The 19484-nt window shown below is 52.2% G+C and overlaps 3 protein-coding genes across 6 annotated transcripts in view; 2 read left to right on the top strand and 1 right to left on the bottom strand.

Moving 5' to 3' along the window:
• SLC35E4 (solute carrier family 35 member E4) overlaps positions 1–1523 on the top strand; it is a 23979-nt gene extending 22456 nt beyond the window's left edge. Inside the window, exon 3 of one of the 2 annotated variants that reach the window (XR_013486502.1) lies at positions 1435–1523. The gene's annotated coding sequence lies outside the window, so the exon portion shown is untranslated. The remainder of the gene's footprint in view (positions 1–1434) is intronic. The other variant, XR_002326438.2, reaches the window with a different exon arrangement.
• Positions 543–8952, bottom strand: DUSP18 (dual specificity phosphatase 18). 3 transcript variants are annotated; one of them, XM_020996541.2, is made up of 4 exons: positions 8680–8952; positions 7499–7578; positions 6331–6441; positions 543–2147 (listed from the first exon to the last, which is right to left on the bottom strand). In XM_020996541.2, the coding sequence occupies exons 1-4, from the start codon at positions 8938–8940 to the stop codon at positions 1619–1621; spliced, it is 981 nt and encodes a 326-aa protein (XP_020852200.2). In that variant the 5' UTR covers positions 8941–8952; the 3' UTR covers positions 543–1618. The 3 variants fall into 3 exon arrangements, with proteins under 3 accessions (XP_020852200.2, XP_078010543.1, XP_078010544.1); XM_078154417.1 differs by lacking the exon at positions 6331–6441; XM_078154418.1 differs by lacking the exons at positions 6331–6441; positions 7499–7578; positions 8680–8952 and having other exon boundaries at positions 543–1910; positions 2021–2185.
• Positions 8953–9297: 345 nt separating this feature from the next.
• On the top strand, positions 9298–17730 carry CUNH5orf52 (chromosome unknown C5orf52 homolog). The gene is made up of 3 exons (XM_020996535.2): positions 9298–9530; positions 10513–10621; positions 17419–17730. The coding sequence occupies exons 1-3, from the start codon at positions 9298–9300 to the stop codon at positions 17656–17658; spliced, it is 582 nt and encodes a 193-aa protein (XP_020852194.1). The 3' UTR covers positions 17659–17730.
• The last annotated feature ends 1754 nt before the right edge of the window (positions 17731–19484 follow it).

Genomic DNA, 19484 nt, shown 5'->3' on the forward strand with positions numbered 1-19484 from the left:
CTCAGTTGTTCCATCTGTAAAATGCTGAGTTTGGACTGGATGGCCTGGAAAGCCCCTTTTAGCAGCAGAGGCTCAGAGACCTAGGTAAGGCCCATGGTCACACAGCTCAGGTCAGAGGTGGGCTTTGACCCCAAGTCGTCTTGCCCCTGATCAGCTTTCTAGACACCATGCCACAAGGCTTGAGTCACTAGGCATACGGGTTAGAATTTTCTCTCAAATCTATAACAGGGATAGGCAGGCTCTGCACAAATCCTGATGCACTGGTTAAAAGGCCAGGCTTCCTGATAAACTGCAGAGCCCTCTAAGTGTAAAGGACTGGCGAGGCGCCGGACAGGAAGGACACACGTGGTGGGATTGGTTTCACCCGAGCCCATCCTCTGGGTCCTCTCAGGCCCTCCTGGAAGCCTTAGCATGAAATCTGGAAGACGGCTGGCTCAGGTCACCTGTCCGAGGTGACGGGCTGGAATGAAGCTCACGTGCTTCAAAGTTGTGAGAGAGTTTGTGGGAGAAGCAGAAATTCAGCAAGAAGGAAAATGAGGCAGTTGTGTAAAATTTTACAAGTTTTATTAAGGATCATTTGTTCTAAAAGATCTTTTAGCCAATGAAAAATGTGTTCCAGGGAACTCTGCTACTAACCCACTTCAGACATAATCAGACCTCATCCCACTTAAAGGGCTTGGGAGGGGGCACGGAGGGGAGAGAGAGCCGGCCACCTACAGGCACACCCTACCTACCGTGTGCCATTTATTGGTGCCCTGCAACTGACTTCAGTAGGCACAGACAGAAGCTGTTCATTCCAAAGGAAGAAAGCTTGAGCACCTGGGTCTCAGCTAACCTACCTATCTGGCATGAGCAATGCCAAGGCAGGGCTTGGTCAGATGAACTTGGGGAGGGCACTACGAAAGGATGAGATGAAATGGGGTACCCCTGCAGTGTGCCTTAGTGAGATACTGGAATGATCTCTGGAAGCCTATGAGGCAACCCCGCCTCTCAGGAGAGGGGAGAGCAGGGGCAGAAGGTAGGCTGGCTCAGGGCATGGAGATATGTCCCCTCTCAGTCATCCGGTCAGCCCCTGAATCTCCACAGGGTTCGGGCCTGTCGGCCCATGTGGCTGGACTCACCAGAAAGTAACTGGAGGGGGAGGCAGCAGGCAGGGAAGGGGAGGAAGGGCTCACCCCTGGCCCTAGGAGCGATGGCAGACATGGTCACTGGCCAGGCTTGAGTCTCCCAGACCTGTCAGTTGTCCCCAGCCTTTTGGCATCAGCTCCAAGAGGCTACCTGCTGGCTTCTCTCTGCTGAACCGACGTTTGGAGTCCACCTCCCCTGCTCACCCGTCCTCCCTGACTAGCCCCGGGGAATCGGGCACAGACGGGGAGGTTCTCGATCACTAAGTTCTTGATAACTTTTGTAGTGACTGAGTTTTATTCTTTATAGATGCGGATTCAAGGTTAAAGCCCCTGGGAGAGCTCGCTCCTTGATCTCACATTGTCATCTGCTTTTCTGTATCGATCAAAGTATAATACTCGAGCTGAAGAGTTTATTTTCAAGTTCAGACTGTGGTCTAGAGCCAATGACAGGTCTGCACCCTTCACCCTGAATAGCAGAAAGCTAATCACCATCACAGTGGAATCATCACTCTGACTTCCTTTTCATAAACATCCGGGATCACGCCAAAGGGAGAGTTCACCATGCGAACTGTGTTTTTGCCATAGAGTTTGAATTCGTAGTGAATGAGCTGCTCCCAGAAACCGTTGTTGGGCCGAATGATGGGTCGGCAGGACTTGGTCCAGGTGTGAGCGTCCAGCAGGGACATGGAGTGGTACTTCATGAGGTAGGCCAGGCAGAGGGCTGCTGACCTGCTGACTCCGGCCGCGCAGTGCAGCAGCGTACGGCCCTGCTGCATCTCCACTGTGTGGATCTTATCGGCGATGGGGTCGAAGAAGTCGTACAGGCGGGAGAGCGGGGTGTCGGCCACAGGCACTTGGACGTATTGAATGTCGGCGTAGAAGGTGTTCACCACCTCCACGGACACGTTAATGACGGTGGTGATTCGGTTGCTGGACAGTATGACCTTGTTGTTAGCGGCCAAGCCATTGCCGAGGTACAGGCTGCTGGTAATCTGGGACAGGCCACAGACCGCAGGCTGCCTGAAGAGAATGGGGATAGTGTTCAAAGATGTATTCATTAAGGCAAACTTTATAAATCAGCGACGACGGGTGGCTGCATCTTCCTGCTACTCTTTGTCTAAAGAAAACTGAGGAGAGAAAGAAGACGTTACAAGTAAAGTCTGACCACACCCGTGGTCCAGCACACTGGCCGGTGGCATGGTACCTGGGGTGTGTGCACACACAAACACAGGAACGAGCCCAAGGCCAGAGCCCTTAGACTGGCATTCAAGGCCTTTCACCATGCGGCCCCCACCCAGACCCTACCTAGACCTGGGCCCTCATGGCTTGTGTTGTTCCAGCTTCCCCTTCAGCACTGCTCCTCCACCCCCATCCCCCTCCATGACACGAAGCCCACATCATCTTCCTCTCGAGCTGCTCTGACCCTCATCCCCCAGCTTGAAGCAATCAGTCCCCTCAGGGATTCACGGTCAATAGTATAAAGCCCTGATCTTGCCATCCAACTGCCTCCAGGAGGGGGTCCCAAACTTACACTCCAGGTATGCTGAACAACTGTCCATCTCCCATTCTGATTCTCCTTCCTCCCACCCGCTGCGGCTGAGCTCACACCTACAATTGCTCTTCTATGATTCTCCATTAGCTTCCTCTAGACCTGGACTCCCAAGTCCAGACAGAACTGCCTCGCCCTGTCCTTCCCTGGGCTCTCCACCTGCTGCTGAGGGAATGGGTCATTTTTATGGTCACATAAGAGGCTGGGGCCTGGGGAAACTTCGTCTCTTCCCAGCACGAGGGCCTCAGGATCCCCTTCAAGAGGCCTTTCAGGCTCTCACTAATAGGATCTGTAAACTGTGGCTTTTATAGTAAAATCTAGCACTTTCTTCTTTGTCCTCAGAAGCTGGAAAAGTCCAGGGTGATAAAGGGCATCCTCGGGGGCTGAGGATCTCCATCTCAGAGCTGGCACAGACTCCAGGGCTGCCTCATCCAATCACAATCTGAAAGACGACCTCTACAATGTCCTAGCAAGTTGTCCTCCAGGCTTTGCTTGAAGCCCTCCAGTGACAGGGCGCCCCCACCTCTAGAGGCGACCCCTTCCCCTTCTGGGCAGCTTTCATGCTCGTTAGCAAGTCTTCCTTCAGATAAAGCCTCAAATCGTCTCTCGGTGACTTCCATCTGTAGGCTCCTGTCGGCAGAACTCGGAGCAAACAGCACAAGCCTAATGCTTCTTCCACACGAGACTCCTTCAGATGCTTGAAAATGGTTCTCCTGTCTGCCTATGTCTTCTCTTCTACTAACCCTCATAAGGCCCTGCCTGACCTGGGGGCCCTCCTCTGTATACTGTCCGGATTACCAATGTCCTTCCTGGAAATGAAGTAAAGCATGAGCCAGGCCCCGAGTCAGGAAGCCCTGAGTTGGAAATCTAGATAGGTGACACCCTGGGCAAGTGACTTTCCCTTTGCCTGCCTCAGTTTCCTTATCTGTAAAATGGGGGTGATAATAATAGTCCCGCGTCCCAGGGCTGTTGTGAGGATCAAATGAGATCAATATATGTAAAGCGCTTAGCACAGCGCCTACTACACACACTTAGCAAGTGCCAACATTCTTATTATTAGTTATTAAATACCAGGCGTGGCTCCAGCACAGCGGCCTCCTTGCGGTCTGCCCTAGAGCCCTTTCTCCTCCCCTCTGCCTTTGGAAGCCTTCAAGGCTCAGCTCACTCTGTGCAGGGGCCGCTTCCTACAAAGAGCCTCTCTGGCCCCCACTCCAGCACCATGGTCTTGGATAATCTCATCAAAGGCGGCGGCTTCTGGAAGGCAGAGACTTTTTGTTTTTGTGACTGTATCCCCGGAAGTGCCTCATACAAAGTGGCTGTTTAATATGTCAGGCTGAGGTGGGCTGCTCGTCCTCTCTAGATGGGCCTCATTATGTCCCGGGGCAGCACTCCCGATGGGGGCTCACCAAGGCAGAGCGTGACGACTACAGTCAAAGATTCCTAGGATTCAGTGCCAGAGAGGGCCTTCATCTAGTCCAGGGGTGGGGAACCTGCAGCCTAGAGGCCACATGTGACTGACCCTCTAGGTCCTCAAGTGCAGCTCTTTGACGGAATCCGAACTTCAGAGAACAAATCCTTTTTTTGTTCTGTAAAACTTGGACTCAGTCCAAAGGCTGCACTCAAAGGACCTAGAAAGCCACAGGTTCCCAACCTCTGGTCTAGTCCAATGACCCAAGGCTCTCCCTCCCTCTGCTCCTTTTCTTTGGGAGGCTGCCTCTGTCTCTTCCAAACAGACGGTCCATCCCAGGATCAGATCTTGTCTGTTCACAGGGGCTCTCAGCAATGATGGGGGCAGACACGCCCCAAACCTTTCACCAAGACAAACGGTGGAAGGACCATCATGGCACCAGGAATGGGTTGGCTCTGGTCTGTCCCCGGGCAGAGCCACAGCAATGAGTGGAAGCTGCTATGGGGCAGATTTAACTGGATGTCAAGAGGACGTCCTCACGATGAGAGCACCCTGACTCTGGCCTAATCCTTCTTCCACCCCAGAGTCCTTCAGATCCTCGAAGGCTCCCCTGCCCTGGGCAGAAGCTGGACAATGCCATCAAGGGGACTGTTTCAGGTGTAGCATAGCCTCCCTGACCTCTCATGGCCCCAGACACAAATGGCTCCGTGGTGCCCAGAGTCCAGCGGGGCTCGGGCTTAGAGGCTCCTCTCCCCACTACCTCATGAGACCCTGGAAGGGGCCAGGATGCGGGCCCCCATACTCCTCTGCACCAGAACGGAGCGCTGCTTCTGCATGGAGAAGCAGTCTAGAAAAGGGGAAAGGGCACTGACCTGGGAGTCTGATGGCCTGGGCATCAGTCTGGGCTTTGCTACCACTTGGCCAACGTGGGCATCCCACTTAGGCCTATTCTCACTGCTGGGACCACTTCCCCATTTGTAGAATGGGGATAGTGAACAGTTACATGGGGCTGCAGGGAGTCTCAGAGACTGTCACTACAGGAATGAATATCCCGGTGACCTCCTGCTTCCACCCTTTGCTCCCAGGTTAAGTCCTTTCCACCTGGGCCTTGCCTCCCCTCTACAAAAGGGGATGCACTGCATGACCTCCTCTTTCCAGCTCTCCAGCTCAGGAATCGCAGATCTGCCCTGTGGGACAGCCTGGCCAAGCTGGGTTTTCTAGGAAACCAGACAGATTCCTCTGGATTCTTGCTGTCTGTCCCCTTGGGCAGATCTGGTAACAGTCACACAAAGATTTCTGCTGATGGAGTCTCCTCGAGTCCCCAGCCTGGCTGCCCTCCCTCTTCAGTGTCCTTCCAGAGCTGGACACAGGATGATCTTCAGATTAGGCCGACCAGGACCGCACTTCCTTACCTTCATGGACCCTATTCCAGCCAAACTGGGCTAGCCATTGTCCCCAGAGGAGTCCAGGCAACCTGGTTTTCCTCTCTCTGGAGGTCTTCAGCAGAGGCTGACCACTTGTCAGCAATGCTAGAAGAGGCACCGTTTCCACGTATTGGTTAGCGCTGATGGCCACAGAGGCCCCTTCCAATTATGAAATCAGAGGTGAAGTGAGTTGCCCAAGGTCACACAGCACACTATGCTCAGAGGCTAGATCTGAACTCATCTTCTTGCACAGCATGCTAGCTGCCACGCCACCTAGCCGCCTCAGTTTTCTCCTCCGTAGAAGGGACATAATAACTATCCACCCCTCACGAAATGCTTTACAAACCTTAATGTGTAAGAGACTATTAAGACATTATGATGGAATCTTACAGATCACTTTGTTCAACCCCATTATTTCATCTTCTTATGTTTGTTACCACTTGTGTTTACAGACGATCTTGGCCAAGAGGCCGAGCAGAAATATGTCTTTTGTTTTAAACACCACCTTTATTTCTGAATAGATCTCGCTCTGTCTGCTCCTCAGTAAGCCACCCCTCATAACAATAAAGGGGAAAAAGGCAGTCTTGCCAAACCAGCCCCTCCATCGACAGGGTGTGCCCATGTCCCTCTCCCTCCCCGCGGCCCCCCTCTGTGCACCGGCCACAGGTGGCCCACTCCTCTCTTGTTCTGAGGCAGGGCTTCCCACCCTCACCTTCCTGCTCTTACTCCTCCTTCCGTCTGCCCTTAGCGGTCAAGCAAACCCTGCCTGATCTCTTTTCTCCTCCAAATTAAACGTCCCCTGTTCCCTCAAGCACTCCTCACCCAGCAAGAACGGGAGGCCTTTTGCCATCCTGGCTGCCTCCTGGGGATGACTCCAGATGATCCATGTCCTTCCAAAAAGCTGGTTCCCAGAACTGACCGTGAGCATATGGTCTAACCAGGGCCCAGGAGAAGAGGGAGAGCGACCAGTGAACAAAGACTTCAGCACTGCCCAGAGTGCTGCTCTCAGAGTTTACGTTCTATCCCCTCCCCAGCTCCTCCTGGACCCTAAGCCAGGTTACAAAGCCAAAAATCACCTTACTCTTCTCTGGCTGCCACAGCATATGGCAGACTCATAAGGAGCTTGTGAAGCACACTGAAAACCCCAGGTCTTCTTAGCTGAATGGCTCTCTGGCCACACTTCTTTCATCTTATACCCGGGACAAGTTGATGTTTTGAACCCAGAGGTAACTCTTCACTATAATCCTCATTAAATTGGTATTGTTAGACTCGGCCTGTCGAGATCTTCCCCAGTCCCTCCCTACATAGACTCCACCAGTATAGAGGCCAGACGGCCCCCTTAAAATGCTGATTTCCTGCCACACTGACTACTTTAAAAGCTACAAGGGATCTGGCTAATCTACAGCATTGAACCCACACTCCTCAGCACTGCTTTCACTGCGGACGCTGAGACCGTGATGTGGCCCAAGCCCCTCTTTTTGGGAAGTGAATGATGGTGAATGGAAGCAGGTGGCCAGGCCGTGGGCTGGGAGGCTGCCTGACACTCTCTGGAGGGCGGTGAGCCTTAGAGCTCACTCACGGTACGTGCCCAGCGCTGCTGGCACGAGCTTGGGCACCGCCTCGGGTGGACCGAGCTCAGCTTTCCCCACGACGACCAAGCCTTCCCACACAGGGCAAGCGTCCGCTCCTGGCAGCCTCTCCACCTCTGCCCATCATGCAGACCTCCGCTCCACAAAAGGAGCCCCCAGGATGTCAGCGCCATCCGCAGGGAGGAGCCAGATGCTGGGGCAGCAGTGACCCCCAGGCTCCGGCTCCCGAGGGCTGGGTCAGGCCAGACCAGGCGAGCAAGGAAGGGAGTGAGTGCAGCGGATCTCATCACCAGGGGCCTGCAATCAGCCGCGGTGAAGGGAGGACTCAGGGGTGAAGACCCCAGGGTGGGTCAGGACGAGTGCCAGACTGACCCAGACCAGCACCGAGCAGCCAGACCTACCTCTGGGCGTTTCTGGCAGGGTTCCAGATCAAGACAATCCAAGGCGGCTGAGTCAGGTAGCGGAATCTCGGTGCTTCTGTCTGCAGGGGAGAAGGATTGACCCCCTCAGGAGCACGGAGGCCAATCGGCCCAGCCCTTCATAAGAGGAAACTGAGGCAGGGAGGGAAGTGACTCCTCTAGAGCTTACAAAGGGAGTCAGGGTACGAGGCAAGACTAGACTGGGAAATCGTCCAGCGTGATTCCTTCCTATCGGGGTGACCTGCCTGAGGCAGGACTCCAAGGAGGGACCCCAGTGGGAAGACCTCTGGCTCTCAGGCTCTGCTTCTTCCTCTGTGACCTCAGGCGAGCCCCTACCATGGCCCCTCTCTTCTCTGAAAGGAGCGGGTGGGCTGGACAGCCCCAAGTCCTCCCAGGGTCTGTCCCGAGGACTCCCAGGTTGTCTGTCCTTGTGCTGCCGGACAAGCCAAACCGGACATCCTGGCGGGGTGCTGGCCTGGTCATCCTTCCCTCTTCCACCAAAGGCACCACCACCCTTGAGGGCTGTGGGGTTCCTAGCCCGGGCTCCAGCCCCCCCTCGTCCCACAGACACCATCCACTGCCCAAGCCGACCTTTCCCGCCCTCCCCGAGGCTGGCTAACTGGCCCCAGCCTCCCTGGTCACTCCATCTCCGTCCCTCTTGGCTTGGCCTTCTCTCCGGTCCTCATGTACAACACCTCATCTCCCCTCTCTGCGCCTTTGCCCTGGCGGGCAGGCATGCCAGGCTGCCCATACTTCTGCCTCAGAGCCCCTTGTTCCTGGAGGAGCTGGCTGGAGCCCCATCTTCTGCAAGAAGCCTATGCTGACACCCCCCGGGGTAGGTCCTTGCATTCATTTTGTGTTCGCGATGCTGCTTGTTTTTCTGTTTTCTTGGGCTATCCCCATCACAACTACAGTTTCCTTCTTTGTATTTAGACGTATCCCCAGGACCTAAGTCCAGTGGCTGGCACACAGTAGGCGCATAATAAATGCGGGCTGAATTCCAGCTTTAAATCCGGGCCTCTTCCCCCAGCAGCAACTGCCTCTTGCTGCTTAGATGGGGAAACTGAGGCCCAGGGAGGTGCATGACACTGTGGGGAGGGGCTCCTCTAGCCTAGGCCCCGGCCCCCCAACCCCGTTTCCACGAGAACTCCGCAGGGACGTACCAAAGCACCACCTTCGCGAGGCTTTTTCGCCTCCTTTCTGGGAATTACGGTAAGAGCTTGAGGCGAAAGGGCTGATGGGATTGGAGGCGCTCCCCAGAGCCTCCCTGGGGCTGCGGCCGACGGGAAGGGGACGGAGGGAGGGCAGGGGGAGGGGCGAAGGGCCGACGGGGAGGGGAAGGCGGCAGGGGGCGGGGCGAAGGGGCCGACGGTGGGGGAGGAGGGCAGGGCAGGGGCCCGGGCCGAGGGAGACGCCGGCCTCATGGCCGAAGCCCCAGGCTCACCCAGTTCTCAGCGTCCTCGATCCCGCCGTCGCCGCCGTCTTTGTGATGAAGCTTCCGCTTGCCGCCCGCTCACCGCGCCGCCTCTGCTGCCGCCGCCTTACACACAGCTCCCGCGCCTCCCTCCATCATGCCCTCCTGCCCCCGTCCGTCTCCTAGGCAACGAGCCGCGTGCACCCTACGGCGTCCGCGCAGGGACAATCCAGCCTCGCACGCGCGCGCCCCCCACCCCATTGCGGACTGGTGCCCGTTTCCCAGGCAACGGACGCTTCCCGGCGCCGAGCATCGTTTTCTCTTCGCCCCAGCTTTCTAACGGCGTGCCCCGCCCGTCTCCTAGAAGATGCGAGAGGAGGCCAAACGGCCTAGCCTCAACAGGGGCTCCATTCAACTGCCCGCCCAGCCCGAAGACGCTAGGGAAGTGGCCCTGCCTGGTCCGGCAGTGGCCACGCACTCGTCAGCATGCCACCTGCTTATGGACAAGCCGGAGTGGCGCCGGACCGAGATCCCCTTGGCCGGGAAGTCCCAGGTGGTGTTCATGCAGCCCAGAAACTCCCAGGCTCCCGTGCTTTTCAGGTGCCGCCCCTCCCAAGGACCCCCTAGCCCGACATTCGACCCCACACCCTGGGGACCCTGCCCCCCCCCGGTGTTCTGCGCTCCTAGCCTGACCTCTTACCCCCGAGGACCCCGGTGCCCGCAGGCTCGACGGTGTCTGACCAGGACCCAGCCTCTTCCCCCAACCCACGGGGCCCAGCCTCAGATATACACCCCCAGGCCCAGGATGCCTCACAATGGGGCACTCAGCGCCCCTTCTCTTCCTGCCACCAGCCTCTAACCTAGTGATCCTGAACTTGGACTCCGCACCCTGCTTTCTGTCCCTGAGACCCAGGCAGGCTCCCCGCCCTTTCCCAGTGTCTCTCTGACCTTCACCAGATCTTCTCCCATCCTTCTTTCTCTATGGTCCCTTTCATGCTCCTCAGCCGCTCTAGATCTCCCTTTAGAGCTCATCTGAACCCCTCTAATTCCCTAACACCCCTCCCCCCAATGCTTCCACTCCAACATCCCCCCAACTTTGAATTCTCTCCAGGGTCTTCCTGAAATATCCCCTTTGCAATCTTTACCTCCTCTCCCCAACCCTTCTGAACTCTGCCAACACCCAGCGTTTCCTATCCCTCTGACCACTTCCTCCCCCTAGAGCTCCCTCTTATTCTTCCTTAAAAGTCCTCTGACTCCACCCTCCATTTAGAACTCCTAGGCTCTCTCAAACTCCCTCCCCCAAAAGAACACCCACTCAAGACCCTCCCCAAATCCCTTTTTAACTTTCTCTCCCCTTGAAACACCTTTTAATCTGCACCTCCCAAAAACCCTGCCTCTGAGGGTGGCTCCTGGAGGCCCACACCCTGATTCTTAGCATTCAGAAGCACCTGTGTCTCCCACTCCCAAAGGAAACTTATCAGCTCAGCCCCTGCTTACTCTCGGCTTAGTTGAAGACTGCCAGGGACCCTGAGCTTGCTTTGCCCAGGAGCCTCCCTGATTTATAATGCCCTTCCCTCTCCAGCTTGATGAATGCCAGTGAGGTGGCTGTGAAAAAGTTTTTACCCAAGAGCCACTTGTCGAGAGTGATTATTCGAGACAACCTTAGTGCCCAGCGAGTCTACGAACTGGAGGTAATTCCACGGAGTTACGATGGGCTGCTGTGCTCCCTCTCTGGTCCCTCTCTCACACTTCTTAAAACAGGAGGCCTCCAGAGCTCCCTGGCCCAGCCGCTTGGTTTGAGGCAGGTCAGAAGTGTGGGGGTTCTGTGTTGGGGTGGATGGTAAGGGATTGGCCTTGCAATCCTGGTGGAGGCCTAGCTGGGTGCTCCTTACTTGTTAACTGCCTCTCTCAAGGGACTGTTGTGACCAGAAATGGGAGCTTTTGAGATGGTTGCCAAGGAGGTATTTTAAGGCTTGGCAAAGGCATCCAACTTGCCCAAAGACCACCACCAGGAAATAGCAGGGGGCAGTCTGGGGGCCAGGTTTCCTGTCCCGCTCTAGTTCTTCACTGTAACGCATGGATAACTTGCTCTCTCTTGCACTCTTTCTCCATCTCTCTCCCCTCCTCTCCTCTCCTGTTCTCTCTCTCTCTCCCTTTCTCTCTCTTTTTCTCTCTCTCTCTTTTCTCTCTCTCTCCCTTTCTCTCCCTCTGTCTCTCTTCCTCCTTTCCCTCTCTTTCTTAAAAAACAGGAGTGGGCAGAGTGATAGGAAGAGATTATCTGGCCTAGTCCTCCTTTGCTCTTCAGGCAAGCAGGCAGGAACACGCAATCAGATCAATTTCCCCTCTCTGTACAAATGACACAATTGACAAAACGAGGGCTTTAGCTGAGGGGGTGGGAGCAGAGGGCTTAGGTACTGTGCCTTGAGCCCAGGCTCCTGGGGGTCCTGAGGCTTGTGAAAAAACCTCACTGGAGGCCCTTCTTCCTGCTCCCCCTCCCTGCTGCTGGGGAGGGAAGAGGAAGCCAGGTGGTCCTGAGCCACGCTGCCTCCCCCCAACTGTGTGCGTGTAACCAGTTTGTCCTGAAGATAACACCATACTAAATATGAACCTTTCTCTTCAAATTCTCTCCCAATCCTGATCATTATAGGCACACACATTCCACTCACTCTCCTCTTCACTCTTTGTATTATGGTTTCCAGCTGCACGTTTTCCAGGGACGCTGCTCTCTCCCAAGTAACCAATGATCCATGGCCTTTTCTCCTTGACCTCTCACCTCTCTGCAACCTTTGACATCATTGATCACTCTCTCCTCTTGGATACTCTCTTCTTTATAGGTTTTCATGACACCCCTCTTTATCTTCTGGTTCTTCTCCTATCTGAACCACTTCTTACTTAATCTTTGCTGGATCATGGGTGTCCCCCAGGGCGCTGTCTCCCTCCTTACTATTTCCCTTGCTGATCTCATCAGATCCCATAATTTTCATTAGCATCTCTCAGCTGATGACTCAGATCTACTTATGTAAGCCTCCCCTGTCTCTGCTTCCAGGCCCCCATCTTCAACTGCCTTTTAGACGTCACACTGGATGTTTGGTAGACATCTTAGGCTTGACACATCCAAAATGGAATTCATTGTCTCTCCTCCAAACCCTCTATTTTTCCTAATTTCCTTACTACTGTTGAAGGTACCACCAAACTCACCCATGTTCTCAGCCTACGTGTCATCCTGGATTTAATGTTCCTCCCCAGCTGCCATATTCCCATCTGTTTTTTTTTAATATAAATTTATTTATTTTTACTTTTCAACATTCACTTCCACAAGTTTTTGAGTTCCAAATTTTCACCCATCTCCCCCTTCCCCCACCCCAAGATGGCATGCATTCTGAATATCTCTTCCCCTAGTCTGTCCTCTCTTCTATCTCTCTCCCCTTCTCTTATCCCCTTCCCCTTCTATTTTCCTGTAGGGCAAGATAGACTTCTGTACCCCATTTCCTATATTTCTTATTTCCCAGTAGCATGTGAAAACATTTTTTTAAACATATGTTTTTAAAACTTTAGGTTTCAAATTTTCTCTCTTCCTCCCTCCCCACCCACCCTCATTGAAAAGGCAAGCAACTCAATATAGGTTGTACATGTGCAGTTATGGAAAACGCGTCCATAGTAGACATGTTGTGAAAAACTAACTCTATTTCCCTTAATCCTATCCTGCCTCCCATTTATTCTATTCTTTCTTTTGACCCTGTCCTCCTCAGAAGTATTTACTTCTGATTACCCCTTTCCCAATCTGCCCTCCTCTCTATCATCCCCTGCTCTCTTGTCCCCTTCTCCCCCTATTTTCCTGTAGGGTAAGACAGATTTCCATACCCAATTGAATGTGTATGTTATTCCCTCCTTAAGCCAAATCCTATGAGAATAAGATTCACTCATTCCCTCTCACCTTCCCTGTTTCCCCTCCACTGTAAGAGACTTTTCTGTTTTTTTTTGTGAGATAATTTACCCCATTCTACCTCTCCCTTTCTTCTTCTCCGAGTATAATCCTCTCTCATCCCTTAATTTTATTCTCCAGATATGACCCCTTAATCTTCAACTCACCCTGTGCCCTCTATCTATCTATCTATCTATATACATACATATAATTTTTTTCCTCCAACTACCCTAATACTGACAAAGGTCTCATGAGTTATAAATATCATCTTTCCATGCAGGAATGTAAACAGTTCAACTTAATAAGTCTCTTATGATTTCTCTTTCCTGTTTACCTCTTCATGTTCCACTTGAGTCCTGTATTTGAAAGTCAAATTTTCCATTCAGCTCTGGTCTTTTCATCAAGAATGCTTGAAAGTCCTCTATTTCACTGAATGACCATTTTTTCCCCTGAAGGATTATACTCAGTTTTGCTGGGTAGGTGATTCTTGGTTGTAATCCTATCTCCTTTGCCCTCCGGAATATTATATTCCATGCCCTGCGGTCCTTTAATGTAGAAGCTGCTAAATCTTGTGTTATCCTGATTGTGTTTCCACAGTACTTGAATGTTTCTTCTGGCAGCTTGTAATATTTTCTCACCTGGGAACTCTGGAATTTGGCTAATATTCCTAGGAGTTTTCCTTTGGGGATCTCTTTCAGGAGGAGATCTGTGGATTCTTTCCATTTCTATTTTGCCCTCTGGTTCTAATATATCAGGGCAGTTTTCCTTGATAATTTCTTGAAAGATGATGTCTAGGCTCTTTTTTTGATCATGGCTTTCAGATAGTCCAATAATTTTTAAATTCTCTCTCCTGGATCTATTTTCCAGGTCAGTTGTTTTTCCAATGAGATATTTCACATTGTTTTCTAATTTTTCATTCTTTTGGATTTGTTCTACTGTGTCGTGATTTCTCATAAAGTCACTATCTTCCAATTGCTCTATTCTAATTTTTAAGGAAGTCTTTTCTTCAGTAAGTTTTTGGACTTCCTTTTCCATTTGGCTAATTTTGCTTTTTAGGGCATTCTTCTCCTCATTGGCTTTTTGGACCTCTTTTGCCATTTGGGTTAGGCTATTTTTTAAGGTGTTATTTTCTTCAGTATTTTTTTGGGGTCTCCTTTAGCAAGCTGTTGACTTGTTTTTCATGATTTTCTTGCATCACTCTCAGTTTTTCCTCTACTTCCCTTACTTGCTTCTCAAGATCCCTTTTGAGCTCTTCCAAGGCCTGGGACTGATTCCCCGAGATTCAGTCCTCTGAGGCCTGCTCCAGGTTCCCTGCGCGATACACCTTTCTGATCGATCATCCAGGTTGTCTTGGGCTGGAAATTTGTTTCACTCTGTCTTTTTGTGGGTTTTCTGTTTCAGAATTTGTTTAGAGCCATTTTTTATGAGTATTTGGAGGGGTTTGGAGGACAGCTCAAGCAAATCACTGCTTTCACTCCGCCATCTTGGCTCCCCATATTCCCATCTGTTACCACATCCTAAGGATGGCGCCTCCACAAGGTCTCTTGTATGTGGCCCCTTTTCTTCTTTGACTGGACCATCCCCCTCCTCAGGCCTGAAACCACAATAACCTTCTGGTGGGTCTGCCTGCCTCTTCTTCATACGCCTGTGTACTCTCTTTTCAGCTGCTGAAGTGATTTTCCTGAAATACCAGTCTGATCATGTCACCCCACCCCGTCCTAAAGTGGCTCCCTATCACCTTGAGGAACAAATATAAAGCCTCCTCTGTTTGGCTTTCAAAAGCCCTTCATAATGTCCCGTCCTCCCTCTTCCATTCTGACGCCTGACTCTTAGCCACACAGTTGTGCCATCCCCACTCTGGGCATTTTCACTGGCTGACCCCCTCCTCACCTTTTCCTCCTTCTTCCACCTCCTTCAGACCTCACCTAAACTAACATTTTGAGCAAGAAGCCATTCCCACTCCTTTATCTCAGCGCCTTCTCTTTGTTAATTTATCCCGTCTTCATCTTGCCTGTTGTCTCCCCTGTGAGACTATGAGGGCAGGTTTGTGTTTTTTTTTGGGGGGGAGGGATTGCAATATTTGTATCCTCAGTGCTTAGCTTGGTACCTGATACATTACAGGGACTTAATCCATGTTAGTTGACTGACTGTGCTGACACTTTGGGCTCTGCTTTTTCAGGTGATCTATATTCAGGAACATTTTATTGTTCTGTTTTCATATTATCTTCAGTTCTAAGTATATTTCTCCTCCTCCGTTCCCCATTGAGCCATCTCTTGTACCAAAAAATAAAACGGAAAAGTCCAGCCAGACACACCAACATATCCCCTGAATCTGACGGGGGATACAGTGTTCCATATCCATAGGGCCCCCTTAGATCATGTCTTGTGGACGCGCTCACAAGTCGGGGGCTGCTATACCAGGGGTTCAGGTGAAATATCCTAGGAGAACAGGAGAGGACAGAGAACACCTGGGAAGTGCCCTTGAGCAAGGAAGAGGATTCCAGGCAGGAGAGAGGAATTGAGGTGAGTGCCCGGGAACAAGGACTCAATTGGGCTGAAATGTGGGGAGCACATGGTGGGCAGCAGAAGAGCTTTAGAGTCAGGGGTACTGGGTTCAAGTCCTACCCCTGCCACTTAGCTGTGGGATCCTGGATAAGCCACTTAACATCTCTGTACCTTAGTTTCCTCATCTGTCAGACAAAGGGGTTAGATTAGATGGGCTCTAATGGCCATCCCAACTCCTGCTACCACCTTAGAAGTGGGAGTAATATGAAATGAGGCCAGAAAAGTAGATGGATTACAGAGGGCCCTGAATGCCGGACTAAGGAGTTTGTGTTTTATCCTAGAGCCACTGAAGGTATTTGAACAGAGGAATGATGTGGTTAGACTTTGGCCTTGGGAAGGCTATTTTGGCGGCTGTTTAGAGGTGATGAGGACCTGACTGGAGAGAAGGCAGCGGGTTCAAGACATGCTGTGGAGATAGAGCTCACCAGACTGGCCAGTGGATTGGCTCTCACTGGGGAGGGGCATTAGCTGCAGGAAAAGAGAGAGATGAGGAGGCGTCCCGGGCTTCTGGGCGTGAGGGGTCAAAGGTGGGAATGCACTTGGCTGTGGACGTCCTGGTGGGAATGCTCAGGCAAATAGAGGAACGAGTTCAGGAAAGAGATGGAGGCAGAGAGAGGCCTGCATTTAATTGGGCAGTCGCCTCTTCAGGTGATGATTGAACCCCTGGGATCCCCAAGGAGGAGAGAGTGTTTCTGTCCAGGCACAGAGACAGCTGCTGTGAGTCCCAGGGCTGGTGGGGGCCCTGAAAGTGGAAAAGCTTGCTGAGGTTCTCAGGAGGGTACCGGGGGAAGGAGCCTGCATTTCCCCTTAAGAGTCAGGTCAGAGTTGGTGGGGGCAAAGATAGGGCACAGTGCCCCCCCCAAGCTCACCACACCCTCAAACTGCATTATCCCCACGATCTCCCTATCAGTTGGAGGCTAGACACTGGGTCGAGGTGTTTGTGTGTGTGGTTTTCCCTTCAAATAATAACAGATTCTGGAGCACTTTGAGGTTTGCTGACTGCTTCACGTCGATGGTCTCATTAGAGCGACCAAGTTCTCTGAAGAAGATGCTGAGGCTCTGAGGGGTCCCAGGTCCTCTCCATGGGCATAAGACTTGTCAGTGTCTGAGGCAGGACTGGAATCCTGGTCTTTGTGTCTGCTGGTCTAGTCCTCTGTCCACCATGCCCTGCTTATGTCTGGACCAACATAGGATGGATGCCATCTCTTGTATCAGAAAGAGCCCTGACTTGAAAGACATGACTATAGCCAACCTAACCTGCTTCTTGGGACCTTGATTTCTGCCACTGTAAACGTGGATGCCCCAAGCCCATTGTAAAGGGTCATCTTCTCTCATAATCAGACGAGCACCTCACAGGTTATCGTGAGGGTGTCATCAGGCGAGGTTCAGTTTGGCACAGGGGACGCTCTGGAGGGACGGGGTGGTGGTGCCAGCCCTGCTGCCTTTCTGGTCATCCTGGAGGAACAGGTGAGACTTGGCTCCCCTTGGCTTAGCCATCACACCTCACCTGGGAGCTGAGAGACACCAAGAGGCGACTGCAGGCCAGAAGCACAGTCAAGCTCAGGGCGTTCCAACCTTTCTTGGCCTTTGTGTCCCTTGGCTTTTTGAGGACCTTTCCATACCCTCTCTTCACTATGACAGGAAGTTCACTCTAGAGTTTACCGCGCACGTGAGAAATAAAATAGACACTCCCCAGATGTAGGCTACCCCAGATACACCTGCCATGTCCCAAGCTGGGAATGCCTAATCAGGGAAAGAAATAAGACGGTCCATCGTAGGAGGTGTTTGACTTGAGGTTACATGGCCAGTTGTCTGGGATTCTGTAGAGGGAATTCACGCTCCAGGTAGGTGTTAGGACTAGATGTCGTTTGAGGTGTTCCCTTTTACTCGAGAGAGTGGTGTTTGGGGGAGTGGGGGAGGCACTTGGAGAAGCTTCGCCGTCATTGGGACGCTGGGGCCCCTCCCTTTCCTCCCTCTAACTTCCCCTTTATTTTCTCTAAGACAAGAGCAGCAGACAAGACTAAGAAGAAAATGGGCCATCTCTTTGACCACCTGAAGAAGAAGTTCATGACAGAGCAGCTGAGGAAGCTGAGCCGCTGGCATCGGGAAGCGCTGCCCATCCAGAGATACCTGGAGAGCATCCAGAAGTACCGGAAAGAGATCAAGCCCAGGCCCAAGCCCAAGAAGAAGGCGGAGACTCTGAAAAGTGCTCATGCCAAGAAAAAGGAGGTCTTCCGCTGAGCCTCGGAAGAGGGGGCCTCGTCGGGGGAGGGGAGGCAGCAATGGAAGTAAACTCTCCTTTTGTTCACTGTTTCCTTGGTGTCTCGTGCGTGTGGGTTACCACTTCAGAAAGGAGGGACGTTAGGACAGGCTTGACTGCTGTGTGACTTTGGGTAAGCCCTTTCCCCTCTGTCGGCTTCAGCCACCTCCTTTGTCAAATGAAGCTTATAATATACGTTACCATTCTCAACTCTCTGAACCCCTGAGGAAAAGTCTTGATTAGGTGAGGTATGGGAGGGGCGAGTCAGGAGGCTCATCTCCCTCGTCAGCTTTCCATCACACCTGGGCAGAGAAGTAAGGCTCAGCGCAAGCCCAAGGCCATGATTAATAAACTGGGAAAGGACCTAACCAAGAGGTTCTGATTGCAAGTCCAGTCCTTTTCCCACTAAAATGATGACTTTCATCATAGAATTGTAAGAGCCTTAGAGATTATCTAGCCAGAACTTCTGGCCAGAGGAAAATGAGGCCCAGAGCAGGAAGTGACTTGTTCAATTTCTAATATAAAATTAATGTCCAAGCTGGGATTAGAACCCAGGACCCTGCCTGAGAAGCAGAGAAAACTCAAACGGGCTCCAATCGTACAAATGTTTACTGAGCTCCCTACTTTGTAGATGCCAGAGGCCCATACGAGCTCAGGTCTGGAAGTGGAAGGGGCTCTCGAAGCCACAGAATCCAAGCCTCTCACTTTACAGGTGAGGAAACTGAGGCACAGAGAGGTGAAATGATTTTGCCCAGGGCAACCCAAGAAGTGTCTAAGGCAGGGTTCAGATTCATCTGACTGGCCTTTTAAGCCCAGCGCTCTACCCACTGTCCCAAGGGACAGATTCCCACACAGACTTGGCCTTGTGGAGCTTAGAGCGAGGGAGGTACATCCCCAGCATGGATTTCAGGTCTGCTCTAGAACATTTCCAGATCTGCGTCTCTAGGGCCAGCCTTTCTCCACACGTCTCAAAGCCCACATAGGCCAAAACCTCAAGTCCAAACTGGAGCCGGTTTCACGTTTAACTTCCCCATGTACGTCCCTGGCACCAGCCAGTCATCCACTCAGCCTTTTCTCCTGAGCTCCAGTCTGGCAAGCCCTGCTGCCTTTTGGACCCTTAGACTCGTTTAAGCCAGATTTCCCCTTGCCTCACGTTCGGATCTTCATCCTCCCAGGCACCCAGACTCTCCACCTCAGTGCTGCCTTGATATCTGTCTTGTGCCCCTTGCCTTAGTATCTCCGATACCTGGCATGTGTAAGTGCTTGATGTTCATTGACCGACTCCCTTCTCAAGGAAATCTGGGTTCTAGCCTTCCTCCTGCCATTTCTTGGTTACGTCACTTTCCTTCCCAAGCCCCATATACCTCACCGGCAACCATCATAAAAGCCATTCCTGGAGTGTTTTGTTGGGGAACAAAAGAGGTACTCATGAGTGCAGTAGACTGAGTGGGGGCCAGGGAGAGATGCTGGAGCCGAGCTGTGTGTGCGGAAGGAGAGGAAGGGGGTGCATTCCAGACAGGGGGGCAAACAGCCCAAAGGAAACGGAATGGTATTGGTGAAATAGCAGACAGGGGCAGATGGGCTTCAGCAAAAAATTCTTTCTAGCTGCTCGTGTCTTTGTCATCACACTTTGAAAAGACACAGAGAATATGAGACCTCACTGTTTGTGGTTTAACGAGCACAAAAAAAGCAGCTTTGGTTTGGTAAAGCAGAAAGGTCAGTAGACAGTTCCTCCATACGGCGACGCGGCTGGTGCTAATGGAGGGACCCTCTGACAGGGTCTTGAGGGGCACACGTCAATCAGGGA

The sequence above is a fragment of the Phascolarctos cinereus genome, unplaced genomic scaffold, assembly GCF_003287225.1.
Source record: "Phascolarctos cinereus isolate Bilbo 61053 unplaced genomic scaffold, phaCin_HiC Scaffold_4;HRSCAF=312, whole genome shotgun sequence".
Lineage (NCBI taxonomy): Eukaryota > Metazoa > Chordata > Mammalia > Diprotodontia > Phascolarctidae > Phascolarctos > Phascolarctos cinereus.